General features: G+C 54.0%; 2 protein-coding genes across 9 annotated transcripts in view; one reads left to right on the top strand and one right to left on the bottom strand.

Moving 5' to 3' along the window:
• Med15 (mediator complex subunit 15) overlaps positions 1 to 8,187 on the top strand; it is a 59,868-nt gene extending 51,681 nt beyond the window's left edge. For all 8 annotated transcript variants that reach the window (XM_021231495.2, XM_005077543.4, XM_013118710.3 and 5 more), the window contains 9 exons: positions 3,845 to 3,972; positions 4,072 to 4,199; positions 4,359 to 4,493; positions 4,565 to 4,628; positions 5,461 to 5,527; positions 5,859 to 6,019; positions 6,107 to 6,273; positions 6,680 to 6,778; positions 7,282 to 8,187. In XM_021231495.2, the coding sequence (XP_021087154.1) occupies positions 3,845 to 3,972; positions 4,072 to 4,199; positions 4,359 to 4,493; positions 4,565 to 4,628; positions 5,461 to 5,527; positions 5,859 to 6,019; positions 6,107 to 6,273; positions 6,680 to 6,778; positions 7,282 to 7,418 (1,086 nt within the window). In that variant the 3' untranslated portion in view covers positions 7,419 to 8,187. The remainder of the gene's footprint in view (positions 1 to 3,844; positions 3,973 to 4,071; positions 4,200 to 4,358; positions 4,494 to 4,564; positions 4,629 to 5,460; positions 5,528 to 5,858; positions 6,020 to 6,106; positions 6,274 to 6,679; positions 6,779 to 7,281) is intronic.
• Positions 8,188 to 8,672: 485 nt separating this feature from the next.
• Positions 8,673 to 13,458, bottom strand: Ccdc74b (coiled-coil domain containing 74B). Its single transcript, XM_005077547.4, has 8 exons — positions 13,138 to 13,458; positions 12,291 to 12,335; positions 11,341 to 11,397; positions 10,549 to 10,714; positions 9,519 to 9,702; positions 9,353 to 9,432; positions 9,218 to 9,274; positions 8,673 to 9,045 (listed from the first exon to the last, which is right to left on the bottom strand). Exons 1-8 carry the CDS (start codon positions 13,394 to 13,396, stop codon positions 8,805 to 8,807), a joined length of 1,089 nt encoding a protein of 362 aa, XP_005077604.1. The 5' UTR covers positions 13,397 to 13,458; the 3' UTR covers positions 8,673 to 8,804.
• Between the last annotated feature and the right edge of the window lie 1,255 nt (positions 13,459 to 14,713).

Below are 14,713 nucleotides of genomic sequence, written 5' to 3'. Positions count from 1 at the left end.
ATAGGCCAGGGATGTAGTCAAGTTGGCAAAGTACTTGCCTAGCATGTACAAGGCTCTGGGTTTGATCACTAAGCTTTATGTATAAAATTGAGTGTGGCAGTAATTCTAGAACTCCTGAAATGAGTTTGAAGCAAACCTAGGTTCTGCTGTCTGATACTGTAGCACTGTGTGGGGCTGTTACGTTCCAACCAAGCATCCCGTCCTCAGTAGTACCAGTCACATTTTAAGTACTCACTGCTGTTGAGTTGTGTGGTCCAGATTACTGCAGACAACTATCATGGGCAAACATTTTGCTGGGCCAAAATACTCTAGAGTTTGCTGGGAGGAGTGAGTCATTGCCACATAGAAACTGTGGACCACATTCTGTGCACTTGATGATGTCATGGAAATGCGCTGTACACTACCATATGCAATTTGGACTCACATTCCCCCACCACAGTGTATTCATTTGCTTAACAGCATTCCATGAGTCTACCTTCTTTGCAGATTATGAGGGTAGGCTGGTGTTAATGCTCTTTCATTACAGGGCTTTCCATTTTAGCAAGTTTATCGTAAAAAGCCTGATCACTAAAAGAACTTTAGAATTCCTTTTCCTACACAGGAAAGCGCATCTATCATTCTAGCAGATGGAGTCGCTGCCCTTGCCTAAGGGCCCACATGCAGGATCATTCCCCCACATAGTCAGACATGGGACAGTTGTGTAGCTTCCTCCAAAGAAGGTGCAGAGACCTCTAGCTCAGTATACATTGGGTTCTCAGAATCGGGTGGAAATGTGGGGACAAATGACTTACCAGCACAGAAGACTGTGAGAAACAAAGTCCCCAACATTTCGAGGGTGTGTGTTGGGATTAAAGGCGTGCGCCACCATGGTCCTTAAAGCACATTCATTTTTGCTTGCCTGCTCAGAAGATAAAGGCCCTGAGAATACTTAAGGGAGTACAGCTGTCTGATTCTGGCCCTTCCCACATTCCCAAGGGCCAGGACAGCAGCATCCACACTGCCTGTCTGTGACACATGGTGAATGTAAGCAGACAGTACCATGACAAGAGTGTTCCTTGGTTCTCTGGGTCAGGAGCAAGGGCAGTTTTAAGTGCTAGGCAGATATAAGGTCCAGAGAGGAACAGAACCACAGTGCCATCCTGTCTGGAGTTTCTCTGTGGCCCTTTGGAGTAGCCTCCCTCCCCAGCTGTGGCTCTTCCCCATACCTCTGCTCCTTGCTCAGTGACTCTGGTTAGAGATAGTCTTTACACTGCTTCTTGTACCAGGAGTGTCTGTGATGACTAGGACTTGAGCAGCGTGACACTGACTCCTAGAAGGTTTTTCTAGGGGGCTGGATTTCCAGATCATGGACCTGAAAGGTACCCTTGGTTTGTTTTCCTTCCTGTTAGAAATCCAGGGAGTCCCAATAGGGGAGAGACCCTTGTTTGTTTGTTTGTTTGTTTTGTTTTTTGAAACAGGGTTTCTCTGTGTAGTAGCTCTAGCTGTCCTGGAACTAGCTCTGTAGATTAGGCCTGCCTCTGCCTCCCGAGTGTTGGGATTACAGGCATGTGCCATCACCACTTGGCCAGGAGAGACCCGCTTGTCTCCACAGGCATGCCCCTTTGGCTGGGTCCTGGGGTTTTTCCCTACACTGGAGGCTTCTCTGTCCCCCATACTCTGCTGATTATTGCTTCTTCATTTCTTAACTACTGCATCATATCTTGGGACTACTGCTTTGATCTCTGCTATGTCCTCAGCAAGGGCAGAGGGTGTCAAAGCTTGTATCCTTTACCCAAGTGTGGGTGTTACCGTGGGACATGAACTGTGAGGTTTCTTTCTACTTCGTGGCCCTGCTCAGTCTTGTATCTCTCTGTGTGCCTAACTGTCCCATATAATACGCCTGAGCTTTAAACTGTGGCCAAGGAAGCTGCTGCAGCCAGTATCAAATGTGTAGGCAGATGGCACAGAGAATGAGAAGGGGTTCCAGGGTCTCCTGGGAACCTGTGAGGGAGGGGCAGTAACCCACTGTAGCAAAGGCCTGACCAACAGGGAAGGACTTGGACCACAGTCTTTTTTGTACCATCTGTAGTCTGCATGGAACTGTATGTTTCTAGGTCTTTGATAGGACACGGGTTGACTCCAAGCAGGTTTTATGGTCTGTGTAACATGTGCCTCCGGTGTCCATGGATTCCTAATGCTGGATGCTCATAAGAGACCTCACATTGTCCACCCAGCCCACCTCTGACCTCCTTAAGTCAGGGTGAATCTCTTCTCAGAGGAAGACTGGGGTGACTGTCCAGCAGCCTGAATTTGCTCTCCTGCTCTCCACTGGGCAAGAGTTTCTTGGTCACAGCGTGATAGCATTGTCTGGGACACTTTTTTGACATTTTTTTTTGTTGTTGTTTGTTTTTTTCAAGACAGGGTTTCTCTGTGGTTTTGGAGGGAGATTTTATTTTTAATTATGTGTTTGTGTGTGTATCTATGTGGGAGTTTGTACATGTGAGGACAGTGCCCACAGAAACCAGAAGGCGGCATTGTGTCCTCTGGAGATGGAATTATATGTGGTTGTGAGCTGCTCCAGGTGGGTTCTAGGAACTAAATTTGGGCTTGTGAGCTTAGTCAGTGGTTCTGAGATGGCAGAGCAGGCTATTCTGCCAGGCCCCATGCTGTCCTTGGCCTGGCCAGTGTGGGGTGAGCAGGAATCATTTTCCTTGTTGGATCTGCACCTATTTCCAGTTGAGAACTTAAGACCCTGTTCTTGGATAGTACTCTGTACCCAGCGTCACCGTGATGTGGCAGAGATGGTGTGGGAGGATGTGAAGGTTGGCCCCAGCTGGCCATCAGTGTCTAGTAAATGGGGAGAGGCAGCTGATTGAGCCGGTCCATGAACTGGCTGGCCTGTGAGCCACGTTACAGGCTGTGGGGTTGCTTGTGCATGGTGACTGGCTGGGGTGTAACAGGTGCTCCCTTGGATGTTTGGGGGCCTTTTGAGTTGGTATGGCCTTCAGGGTGTCCCAGGATAGTAAGAGAACAGTGAGCAGCATCTTACGCTTCTCTGCTGAAAAGTGGGGGCACGTACATCCTGTTGCCTCTGCCTGGTTCTGTGATTTCTTCCAGTTCTTAGATAAAAGTCAGTGGCCCTGGTGCTGCTAGTGGTGGTATAGTCCGCCCTGTATCTGGTGTCCAAATGTGCATTGACAGCAGAGGGCAGCCACCTCTGTGGACAGAGCCAGGCCTCTGAAGCCATCCATAGGTGCTCTGGGCCCAGGGCACTCTGATACAAGTCACTCATCCCTTCAAGTAGGCTCAGCCAGGCTAGCCAGAGGTGCTATGGCGTCAGTGTAGTCACTTAGAGATATGCATGTGACTCCTTGGCCACCTCACCCCAGGTAAGATCAGGTGAGACAGCAGTATCCGCACAAGCCACAGAGCAAGTCACTTTGTCCAAGGCCATGTCCTTGGAGCTAGAGTCAGACTAGAAGACTCATGGTGGCATACAGGGAGACTGTCATTAGGCTAGCCCAGGACAGCCTTTACTAACCCTTGGTGAAGTGTTTCCTAGATTAAGCAGAATGTGACGAGCATAAGGCCTTCCTGGGCTCCCTGCTTACACACCAGTACTTGAGAAGCAGGCCTTACAGCTATCCCAGTCCAGAGCCCTGAAGTCCTCATGCTCCTGTCCCATTGAGGAGCCAGGCTGCCCACCTGGCCTTCCTCCAGCCCTTGGATACCATATGCTGTGTGCACCCAGAAGTGAGCTTTTGCTTGGGTGTGTAGCATCTTGAAGAGCAAAGGGGATGGAAGCAGTGGGTGCTTTGGGCAGGTTGTGTGTAGCGTGAAGCTGGCTAAATCTCCTCACTTCCAGGTCAGCCAAAGCAGCCTCACCATGCTGTCCTCACCATCACCGGGCCAGCAGGTGCAGACCCCACAGTCGATGCCCCCTCCCCCACAGCCATCCCCACAACCTGGCTCACAGCCCAACTCCAATGTCAGGTAGGCTGCTGGGGATGCACACAGCCCCCTCTTCTGCCCCAGCCTCAGAGCTGGCCTGGTGTTCTGAGCTCAGACCTGTTTTTATTCACCCGGCTGCAGCTCCGGCCCTGCCCCATCCCCCAGCAGCTTCCTGCCTAGCCCGTCACCACAGCCTTCTCAGAGCCCAGTGACAGCACGTACCCCGCAGAACTTCAGTGTCCCCTCTCCTGGACCTTTAAACACCCCTGGTAAGTGGGACCTGGGCTGCTTGGACAGCTCTACAAGGTCCCTAATGCCCCTTCCCCTCCCAAGGTCTCAAATGATATAAAGGGCTCATGGGACCCTCGGACCTGTACACCTGCCCCACAGGTTGTAGCCACGCATCTTACCCCTCCTGTCCCCTCCAGTGAACCCCAGTTCTGTCATGAGCCCAGCTGGCTCCAGCCAGGCTGAAGAGCAGCAGTACCTGGATAAGCTGAAGCAGTTGTCCAAGTACATTGAGCCCCTGCGACGCATGATCAACAAGATTGACAAGAATGAAGGTAGGCTGGCCCAGACTAGGATGGGACCAGGACTTCCAGGGTTGCTTCTTAGTGTCCTCTTTCTTTCCCAGACAGAAAAAAGGACCTAAGTAAGATGAAGAGCCTGCTGGACATTCTCACTGACCCTTCTAAGCGGTGAGCACTGCTCTAGGGCCCTGGGCAGGACTGTGCTATACTACAGCTCACAGACAGTCCCCAAGACTTGGTGACAATGTGGCTTTAACAAAGGGTCCAGCAGCTCTGTGAGCCATACTTGAAGCACAGATGGCTTTACAAGTAGGTATGTGCCAAAACTTCACCCTGGCCTGCCCACCCCAGCACCCACCCTTCAACCCTGTTTGAGGCTCCGTGGACCTCACATTTCCACCTGTGACTGTCATACCCAAGTTCATGGGCCACTGTGCTAGGTCCTGGCTTGTAGCGGCCCCACCTTCACCTACCCACGACAGGCTAGCTGAGTCTGCCTTTGACTCTCCCTGACTTGCCAGTGACCTTTGTCATTCAGCTGTGTCTCGCTTACCCCGTGGGCTGTAGGCCCAGCTGCAGCTGTGTGCACTAGTTATAAAATGAACACTGGCTGCCAGGCTTCCAACTCCTGCCTACCAGCCACAGGTGCTGTTAACACCAATGTTCAGGGCTGTGTACATGCATGTGTCTCCACACCTACTGAAGTGACACAGCTCAGCTCACCTTTGGGAGGTCCTCCTAGCTGTCTAATAGTCACTGCCGGGTGGGCCTGTTGGAGCAACACAGTCCTCCAGAGCCAAGATAGGGCCAAAGCTGGCCTGGGTGAGATTGAGACCTGATCGCTGGGTCTGTTCTGGAAGAAGCTAGTGGGCTGGGACTCCTGTGATGGTTTCCAGTGGCAGAGACCCCAGAGGCTACCTGGATGGTGATCGGAACCAGCACCCAAGAGTCACCTGCTCTAGTCCTTCAGCAGAGTGTCAGATCATGCACCTCTCCTTAGGTGTCCCCTGAAGACCCTGCAGAAGTGTGAGATTGCCCTGGAGAAACTCAAGAACGATATGGCGGTGGTAAGTGGAGCCTAGGGCCCGTCCTGTGGAAGGAGTCTTTCTGGTCAGGGTTAGCGCTGTTAAGGACAGAACCTGACCTGGAAATGCTACCTAGGGGAACAAGGAGGGGAGAAGTCGCTCTCTGCCGCCAATCCTGTCTGCCAGCTCTGTGTGGAGGGAGGGCACTGGGGTGGGAGTGAGGCTGTAAGGTTGGAGATAGGCTCAGAACCCGCACCATTGTTTGCACTCCGTCAGGGCGGGGGCTGTTGAGGACCCTGGGATCTGGAAGACCCCTCAGAATGATGAGGCCTTGAGCCCAGGACACTGACCTTGTCTCCCGTCTTGTCTCTAGCCCACACCCCCACCTCCACCAGTTCTTCCAACCAAACAGCAGGATTTGTGCCAGCCACTCCTAGATGCAGTCCTGGCCAACATCCGTTCACCTGTCTTCAACCATTCCCTGTACCGTACATTCGTGCCAGCCATGATGGCCATCCATGGCCCACCTATCATGTATGTACACCCAGGTTGGGCATAGTGATAAGCAGCAGGCCAGAGGCTGTGTGACATCTGCATAATTACTTTAGTCCCCTCTTCCAGGTCCCCAGTGGTGTGTTCCCGGAAGCGCAGATTTGAGGACGATGAGCGACAGAGCATTCCCAATGTGCTGCAAGGTGAAGTAGCCAGGTTGGACCCTAAGTTCCTGGTGAACTTGGACCCTTCTCATTGTAGCAACAACGGCGCTGTCCACTTGATCTGCAAGCTGGGTGAGTCTCTGGGGGCGGGGTGAGTGGCTTACCATCCATGCTGGAGGCCAGTCGCCAGGGCCTTCAAGCAGCGCCTGCAGACTGTCCTATGCTTGCATGGCCTGCCACACAGCTGCTCTAGCCTCACTTTTCACTCCCTGCCCCAGCTCCCCAGCTCCTCCAGCCCCTGAGCCACAAACATAGCTGTGGTTGCTAGAGGTCTTGGGGAAACAACTGGCAGGGTCCTGTCTGCACAGGTGTTCCCTAGTTTAGAGCCTGAGAACCTCAGGTCTCTGGGTCTGCATCAGGCTTTAGTGGAGCCTGTGGAGGGCAGAGAGCCCTTTCGGAAGTAGGCTGAGGTCGGCAGGGTTGTGTTGCTGCTTGCCAGGCTGTTGGCCAGGTCATATGTGCAGTTTTTGTGTCACAGATGACAAGGACCTCCCTAGTGTGCCACCACTGGAAATCAGTGTGCCTGCTGACTACCCTGCCCAGAGCCCAATGTGGATCGACCATCAGTGGCAGTACGGTGGGTGAACCTAAAGAAACCATCTGGCGACCCAAGGCGGGCAGGGGTCATCTCTGGGCATCCAGTGTCCCTATACAGCAGAGAGATGCTTCCCGTCTCCCTGGTGGGCAGGGTACGCTCAACAGCATTGCCTGGAGTTAGAAGAGCCACTGTGTCCTTTGCTGCCCTTCGCCTACAGTTCCAGGCACCTGTTAGTGGGGGAGAGCAATCAAGTTTATGATACTCCTTTGGAGCTCTACAGGGTAACCCAGGGCCACCAGCAGGAGCCCCGTCTGTGTGATAGGGCTCCAGGGAGAGCCCTTGGGTGGGAACAGTACCCGAGGCTCTGCTGGCACAGAGCAGGAACTGTCTGGGGCTCCAGACCCCACACAAATTCCAGTTCCTAATTGAAGGTGACTGGAAGATCCCACACTGTGGAACGATGGGGACGGGTACAAGAGCTGGCTCAGGTGCTGGCTGCCTCTCCAGGCTTGGCCCTCACGACTGCCGCTGCTGTGTTGCAGATGCCAACCCCTTTCTGCAGTCAGTGCACCGGTGCATGACCTCCAGGCTGCTGCAGCTCCCTGACAAGCACTCAGTCACAGCCCTGCTCAACACCTGGGCCCAGAGCATCCACCAGGCCTGCCTCTCAGCCGCCTAGCGAACCTGAACTTCTTAATGGCTGCAGATTTTACACCGCCTACCAGACGTTACTCCACGTTGACTTCTTAGGGCCTGGGTTAGGTTAGCTTTCCTGCTTTTACTTTCTGTCTCAGGGGCCTGCCAGACGTTCCCCATGCTTGTGCAGTATTGACCAGATAGCTGTGGAGCTGGCTGCATGAGGGCCTGCGATGGTCCCAGGAAGTTTTTCCATGGTTTCTTCCAGAAGTCAACCCCCCCCCCCCCCCCACTTCCTGTAGCCATGCTTCCTGCAGCCCTTTTGGACTCCCTGTATACTCAGTAGCATGAGAACTCAGGTCCATCTAAGCATCTCTGTGTCACAATACCATTGTACTTGTGTCTGGAGAATGGAGGACATAGGAAACCCTCACTAGACAGACACAGGCATGTGGGCACATCCTGGGGACACTTCTGCATCTAGGGCACAGGTTTCAGTTGAAGGAAAGGCCAGTAAGGCAGCAGCGGGTTCCCTGCCACTAGCAGGACTTCCCCAGAGTGCTGTGGGGAGGGGGGGCCAGCTGGGGTAGGTGCTGTCCCTGTTTCAGTGCTGAGACATGACTGTCATTGGAACCCACAGCCTCAGAACACCACATTCTTAATGTCTCCACCACCAGGAGTATGGGCTTCCTTCAGAGTGCTGTTGCCATAAGGCACATGCCACCCTGGGCGCTCTGACGAAAAGAAATTTCCCTTTTGATATGTGCACTACTCTGTCATATGATTCTTATAATAAATTTATTATTCCTGTTTGTCAGGGGTCTGCGCATCTACTCTTTGTGAGTCTGGGTCCACTGTTACGGGTGCTGTCTGTTGTGGGAGGCCTTGGGCTTGACCCACTCCTGACGTTGCATCTGGATTCAGGCCCAAGGCTTAGTCCAGTTCTACTGATGTTAATGCAGGGAGTGGGCGGTGGTGCTGTGAGGCCTGTGCTGCTGGGCGGGAATAGGCATAGGCTGACCTCTTCTGGGTGGCAGCTGCCGCTCTGAGGTAGTGTGACCTGGAGAGGACAGCTCTCCATCCCCCAAGCAGCTCAGCCCAGCCTGACTGTTGTCCAGGCATTGGGTGTCCAGGCAGCACAGGACAGTGTCTTATTTGAGAAGTAATGCCTTCAGGCCAGTCCAGTAATGAAGCCAGCTGGCTCCCGAATGCCATTGAGACTGCTGGTGTACAGCATCCCTTGGATGCAGGCACTTTCGGAGCAGCAGGGGTACCTGACAGCTGTGAGCAAGGAGGCTTAGGACAAACAATTTTTATTTTCAGTCAACAGGTAGGAGAGTAACATTTTATAATGTGCTTTTGCATAAATGCAGGAGTAATAAAATAATAGAGAAAATAGACAGTTTCCTCAGTTCTGAGAGCAAATACTTTATCTGTCATGGGTTCTGTCTGTCTTGGGATTTCGTGTGGCTGAGAAGTAGGGTTGTGAACCACCATCGAGAGAGGACGGCCGGGCTCCCGGGCGCCGGTTCAGCAGCACAGAGCGGTGCAGGCGCCGGCTCTGCACTACCTGCAGCCTTTTCTGCCGCTCAGCAAAGTTGTTTTTCAGGCTTTGTTTGAGCGCGGGCAGAATGGCCCGCTCTGCCGCAGGCATTGGGCTCAGAATTAGGCTGGGTGGAGGAAAGGACAGCCATGGCAAGTGGCTGCCAGCTGCCTCGGGCGCCCTGGACCAGCGGCTGCATGGGGAGCAGGGCCTGCCTGGCTTTACCTCTGGACACCCTACCCTCCTGACCCTTGAAGCATCAAACTGGGGGTCACCCACTCCCTGTGCCCAGGACTCACCACTTCTTCGAGAGGCCCTTGGTGGTGACCTTGGGGAACTGCATGGACTCCTGGTCCCTGGAAAAGGAAGTTAGCCTTGAAGCCCACACCTCCTCTGGGCTGGGGCAGGGCACCCGCCAGGCACAAGGCACTCACTTTGGAGAGCCCAGCCTAGCCTCCTCAGCTGCAGCTTTGGGCCTCTGCGTCCCTTCCAGGAGCGACTTCAGGTGCTGTAGCTGAAAAGGCAGGGGAAGACATGGTGGACACAGTGCCCTGTGCCACTGGCATTCAGGGTCATGTGCCTGCCTGCCCGGGGCCTCACCTCCTGGGCCTGCAGGAGGTTGGCGTTCCACAGCTGACGGATGACCACCTCACACTGCTGCACTGTGGTGGGTTTGCGCAGGTGCGGGGGCAGGCTCAGTGAGGGGGCCATCCCTGTCCCTTGCCGGCCATGGCTGCCCCCCACCAGCGTGGCCCCTGAATTAGAAGCCTCTGCATCCTCGTCTCTGAAACATTACAGCAGCCCGGAGGCGACCTGTGGGAATGAATGGTCTAGCCACCCACCCACAACCTCCCTGGGGCAGCACTCATGCTTGCCAGTGTGGTAGAGACCTATTGCCATGACCCACTAGCCAGGGTGCTCTGGAGCCAGCTTTGACCGAGGTCTGTCTTCTCCCACTGTATCAAGGAGGCAACCAGCTAAGTGCCAGGTAACCCGCCCAGCCTGCTTCTTGCCCAGAGTGGATTCAGGAGTTGGGGCTTCAGAGAAGTAGGAGCCTGACTTCTGGGGAAACTGGGGTCCCAGAGCTTGGTCTTGCTCTGTACTGTCAACCCGTGCCTCCCAAAGGCAGACTGATGAGAAATGCACCAGCTCCAGCCTTGAAGGCCCAAGGACCCAACTCAAGTGTTCTTGGAAAAACAAACTAATAGCCAGGTGTGGCGGTACACACCTGTGATTCTCATTCGTAGAAGGCAGAGGCAGGTAAAGAAAGGCCAGACAGGACGGCACATCAGGACCCAGGTCCCCCATACCATCCCCCTCCCAGCAAACTAATTAGGAGGCCAAATCACATTTTGTCTGTTCTCTGAGAAAACAGTAATTTAGGGGTTTCCACTGGTCCCCTGTATGTGATGTCAGTCAGGGGTCTCGGCAGGACCCCCAGAGGAGAGAAGAAAGTAGTGGACAGCAGCCTGGCAGCTGCCTGCTCCCTGGAGCCTATTTTCATCATAATGGAGTCAGGTTTGTAGAGACAGAGACAAGGTAACCTGATGGTCCCAAGGGGAAACCTAGTAAGGGTAAGTTTGGGGCCCTGGGGTGCAGGGCTGGTCCTCAGGTGCAAAGCAGGCCTTACTTGGCCTGTCCCTGCGTCCCGGGGACTCTGTCCAGCTTGCTGCTGTTGGACAGGGCAGCACTGCTGAGTGACTGCTCTTCGAGATCTGTCTTTTGGAGGGTGTCAGACTTCAGCTCTTGCTTCTTGAAGGAGCTGGGCTGGGACCTGGTCTTGCCTTGAGAGTTAGCTGCAGGGCACACCAACAGGGCCATCACAAAGGGCCTTGGAAGCCATAGACCTACTCTCTAGGATCAATGTACCCAAGAAGCCCTCTGCTGTCCTGAAGAGAGAGGAGACACTCTCCAGAGGGCTGCAGAGAGTGAAGCCTGTGGTGGTACCTGGTAAACATGCCAGAAAATTCAGTGGTGGATGTTGGCTTCTCTTGGGTAGAAGAAAGTGTAGAGGTCTGGGATCTGGCCTGTATGTGTTTATTTTCCAAAACCTGCTAGTCAGCAGGGGCTGCTTCTAGTGAAGTCATCAAGCCTCCTCTAGGAGGTGAATGGAAGAAGAGGCTGGGCAGGGGTGGGGGCTGTGGGTGGAGCACATACCCTCCTCCCAGAAGATGGGCTGGGGACTTGTTGCTTGAGTTCCTTTGTAAATGACACTCACTACCCTACCTGTGTGGGCCTGTTACATCATCTGGCTGTGACACACTGACGGGGCGGCCTCCCCTCAAAGACTCCTGGCCCACAGCCCCTTTCTGGCTGTTTCTGTACACAGGCTATTGGGACTGCCCCCTTTGCCAAAGAGAAGGGTTTTCAACTCTCTAGGCAGCACCTCCCGCTGGCTGCCCAGTATGGGCCCCATGCTCACCGGATGCAGTGGAGTTGGAGGCAGACTTGGAGTGAAGGCTGGATGTAGAGATGCTGCCTGTGGAGAAAAGCAGGGCTCAGCCTGAGAAGCCACTTCTGCTCAAGCAGGGCCTCCCGAAACCCAGCAAGGCTGTTTCATGTCAACTACCTTATGGTAACTACACACCTAGATGAATTTCCCCCACAGGAGCAGTCACCCCTGGAAAGGCTTCTGCAGGGCCAGCTGCAAAGCAGAGGACCTGTGGCCAAAGGAGCAGCTGGCCCTGAGGCAGGTCCTGGACCAAACAGCCTCACTGCCACCTCTATGTCCTGACAGGGCCATTAGTAACTTCACTGGTGGGGCCACCAACTTGGGCTGCAGCAGGCTCAAACCGTATGCCAGGTCACGCTGCCCTGCTGGAGTCCCACCACTGCTGTCTGCAGTCTTCATCAAGAGCAAGCCTGGGCATGCCAGGCCTGGGCTATTTCCAATTAACAATCAGACCAGCAGATGACCTGAAAGCTTATTAGAGGAGAGAACCTAGGAACTCAATTGATATGCTCTTGGGCTGTGCCACTGGAGGACCAACAAGACCAAGCCACTGTGGGCAAGAGGAAGTTCTCAGGTTCCTAAGGTTGCTGTGGAGATGGCAGGAAGAGTCCCCAAAGTGACACTCAAGTGTAAGGGAATCACAGGCTGGAGATCCAGGGGCAGGCGCCACTGCAGCCATCAACCTTCCAGAGCAATGAGGTCCAGGAGAGGGGGCTGCACAGCCCCTCCTATTTCAGGGGTCTGCAGCCTCCCTACTGTTCTACTGCACAGACCTCATCATGCCTGTGGTGCGGAGAGCGAGCAAGCCAGCTGCGGCTAGTGAAAGTAGCTGGCGTGTGTCCAAGTGCCCCCGCCCCCGAGTTAGCATGCAGTTAACATGGGGCACGAGTGGTCGCTCCCAGCAAGCAGCTGAGTCCTACCTTTTTTCTGAGGCTTCTCATTCATGATTAGCTTGTAGTGGAGATCTGAAAGCAAGCAAATACTCACTATCACACCTAAAATCTACAGCCACTCAGAACAGAAATGTGGCCTCTTTCCATGGGTCCCACAGCTTTTAACAAGTCTCGACCTCAGGCATCTCAGGCCAGAAATGGCTCTGGCTGATCCCTGTCATCCCCAACAAGGAGCCTATCCACTGGGCTAGTCAGGGACAGGAGCCCCTAGCAATGGGTTAGTGGGGTGTGACATGGGCTAGTCATTCAGACACGGGGAGAGCCTCAGGAAAGCATCAGGAGAGGGTCCTACTGTAGTAAGGTGCCCAATGAGAGGCTCTTCGGCATTCCAGGCAGAGAGCACAGGCCCAGGGTGGGAAGAAGCTGAGGAGCCCTAGCTAAGATGTGAGGCAGACTGAGGACGGTCATGTCACACAGAGGCCTGAAGTTCTGAGAGGCCAAGCCCCCAGGGTGGGGAGCACGAAGGGTGCCCCTGCTGGAAGGAATGTGGGGCGGTATCCAGGCAATTCTTGCATATGATCTGTATGGTATGAGTTAGTGACCATTTACTAGCACTTGCTCCGCTGTTTAACTTCCGCAACGGTTTTAAACAACTAGGTGGGCCATACCCTGCTCTGGGCAGAGTGCACAGGAGGGTCAGCGTCTGTCTGGGCTGGTGGGCACAAAAGGACCACACGGAGGACTGAACCTGTCGGCGGGATCTACTAAAGAGAAGCCGCCCGCGTTCTTCCCCGCATCCGGAGACTGTTCAGAGTCGATGGCCGTAGCCGTGGCCTTCGCGCTGTAAATGCCCGGCCAGCACCCAGAGGCTCACCCTTGTTCTCCCGCTTCAGGTGCTCGATCTCCTCGTGGAGTTTGATCAGCGTCTCTGAGTGCTGCTGCTGTAGGAACTGCAGGCTCTTCTCCAGGTCCAGGATCCGCTTCAGTGCGTCGCTGAGCCCGAGCGGAGCCGGCTGCGCCCCCGCGTGCTGCAGGCCGACCGGAGGGCGCGGGCGTGGGCGTGACACACCCCGGGAGCCTGGGGCTGCGGAGCTGAGGGGCCGCGCCCCGGCCGCCACCCCCGCTCCGCTCATGAAGGCGCCGCAGCCGCCGCCGCTCAGTACCCGCTGCGGGAGCCTGGCGCCCGGTCGCCATGGGAACCGGCGCGCCGGAGAGGGCGGGGCCTGCGGTTACGTTCCGCCCGAAGGCTCCTGACTTTTTGAACCTGCCTGAACTGCTCACCTTTACAATTTGTGTACGGGTGCGTGTGGTCACCAGCGCTTGACGTCAGGTCTCACTCCCCTTTAATTTTTGAGCTGCATTCACTCCTCATTGCTAGCTGGGCAGGCCCGCGAGCCCCAGGATCCTCCCATCTCCCAGCCGCCCTGTGCTAAGATCCCGAGTCTGCACCTTTCCTCCCCGCTTCTCATGTAGGTGCTAGGGACCCGAATTTAGGTCCTCATACTTGGGCAGCAATCACTATACCTGCTTTTGAACAGGGTCTCGCTTTGTAACGCAAGCTAGTCTGGAACAGTAACTACAGGTGTGCCACAGCACTGCTTTTTTTGTTTTTGTTTTTCGAGGCAGGGTTTCTCTGTATTGTTTTGGAGGCTGTCTTGGCACTCGCTCTGTAGACCAGGCTGGTCTCGAACTCACAGTTCCACCTGCCTTTGCCTCCCGAGTGCTGGGATTAAAGGCGCAGCACTGCTTTTTAAAATCGGTCTTAGTCTCTCACTTCGTTTTAAAGCTTACATTTTTTTTGTTTTTGTTTTTCGAGACAGGGTTTCCCTGTATTGTCTTGGAAGCTGTCCTGGAACTCGCTTTGTAGACCAGGCTGGCCTCGAACTCACAGAGATCCACCCGTCTCTGCCTCCCGAGTGCTGGGATTAAAGGCATGCGCCACCAACGCTAAAGCTTACATTTTAAACATAGCAATAACTTAAAAAAAATATCTTCACTCAGAAGCTTGTGGCTATAAGTAGAAAGAAAAAAAAAAGCTGTCTGAACACATACAAGAGAGATATCTAAAGAACAGGATGCCCTTTTATCCCAGCACTTAAGAGGCAGGTGGATCTTTGTGTTTGAGGTCAACCAGCTCTACAAAGTGAGTTCCAGAGCTACATAGTGAAATCCAGTCTTCAAAACAAACAAATAAAAAAGGCCATTTCAAACTGATAATGGAAACTAATACCTGTAATCCTAGCCTTAGGATACATATTGTTTCATCATAGGCTACAGTGAGATACTATTTATTTTTTATTTTTTTGGTTTTTCGAGACAGGGTTTCTCTGTATTGTTTTGGAGGCTGTCCTGGAACTCACTCTGTAGACCAAGCTGGCCTTGAACTCACAGAGATCCCCCTGGCTCTGCCTCCCGAGTGCTGGGATTAAAAGCGTGTGCCACCAACGCCG

Source organism: Mesocricetus auratus, unplaced genomic scaffold (assembly GCF_017639785.1).
Source record: "Mesocricetus auratus isolate SY011 unplaced genomic scaffold, BCM_Maur_2.0 Super-Scaffold_100008, whole genome shotgun sequence".
Classification (NCBI taxonomy): domain Eukaryota; kingdom Metazoa; phylum Chordata; class Mammalia; order Rodentia; family Cricetidae; genus Mesocricetus; species Mesocricetus auratus.
The sequence above is the reverse complement of the archived record's forward strand: the minus strand, read 5'-3'. Positions and strand labels throughout refer to the sequence as shown.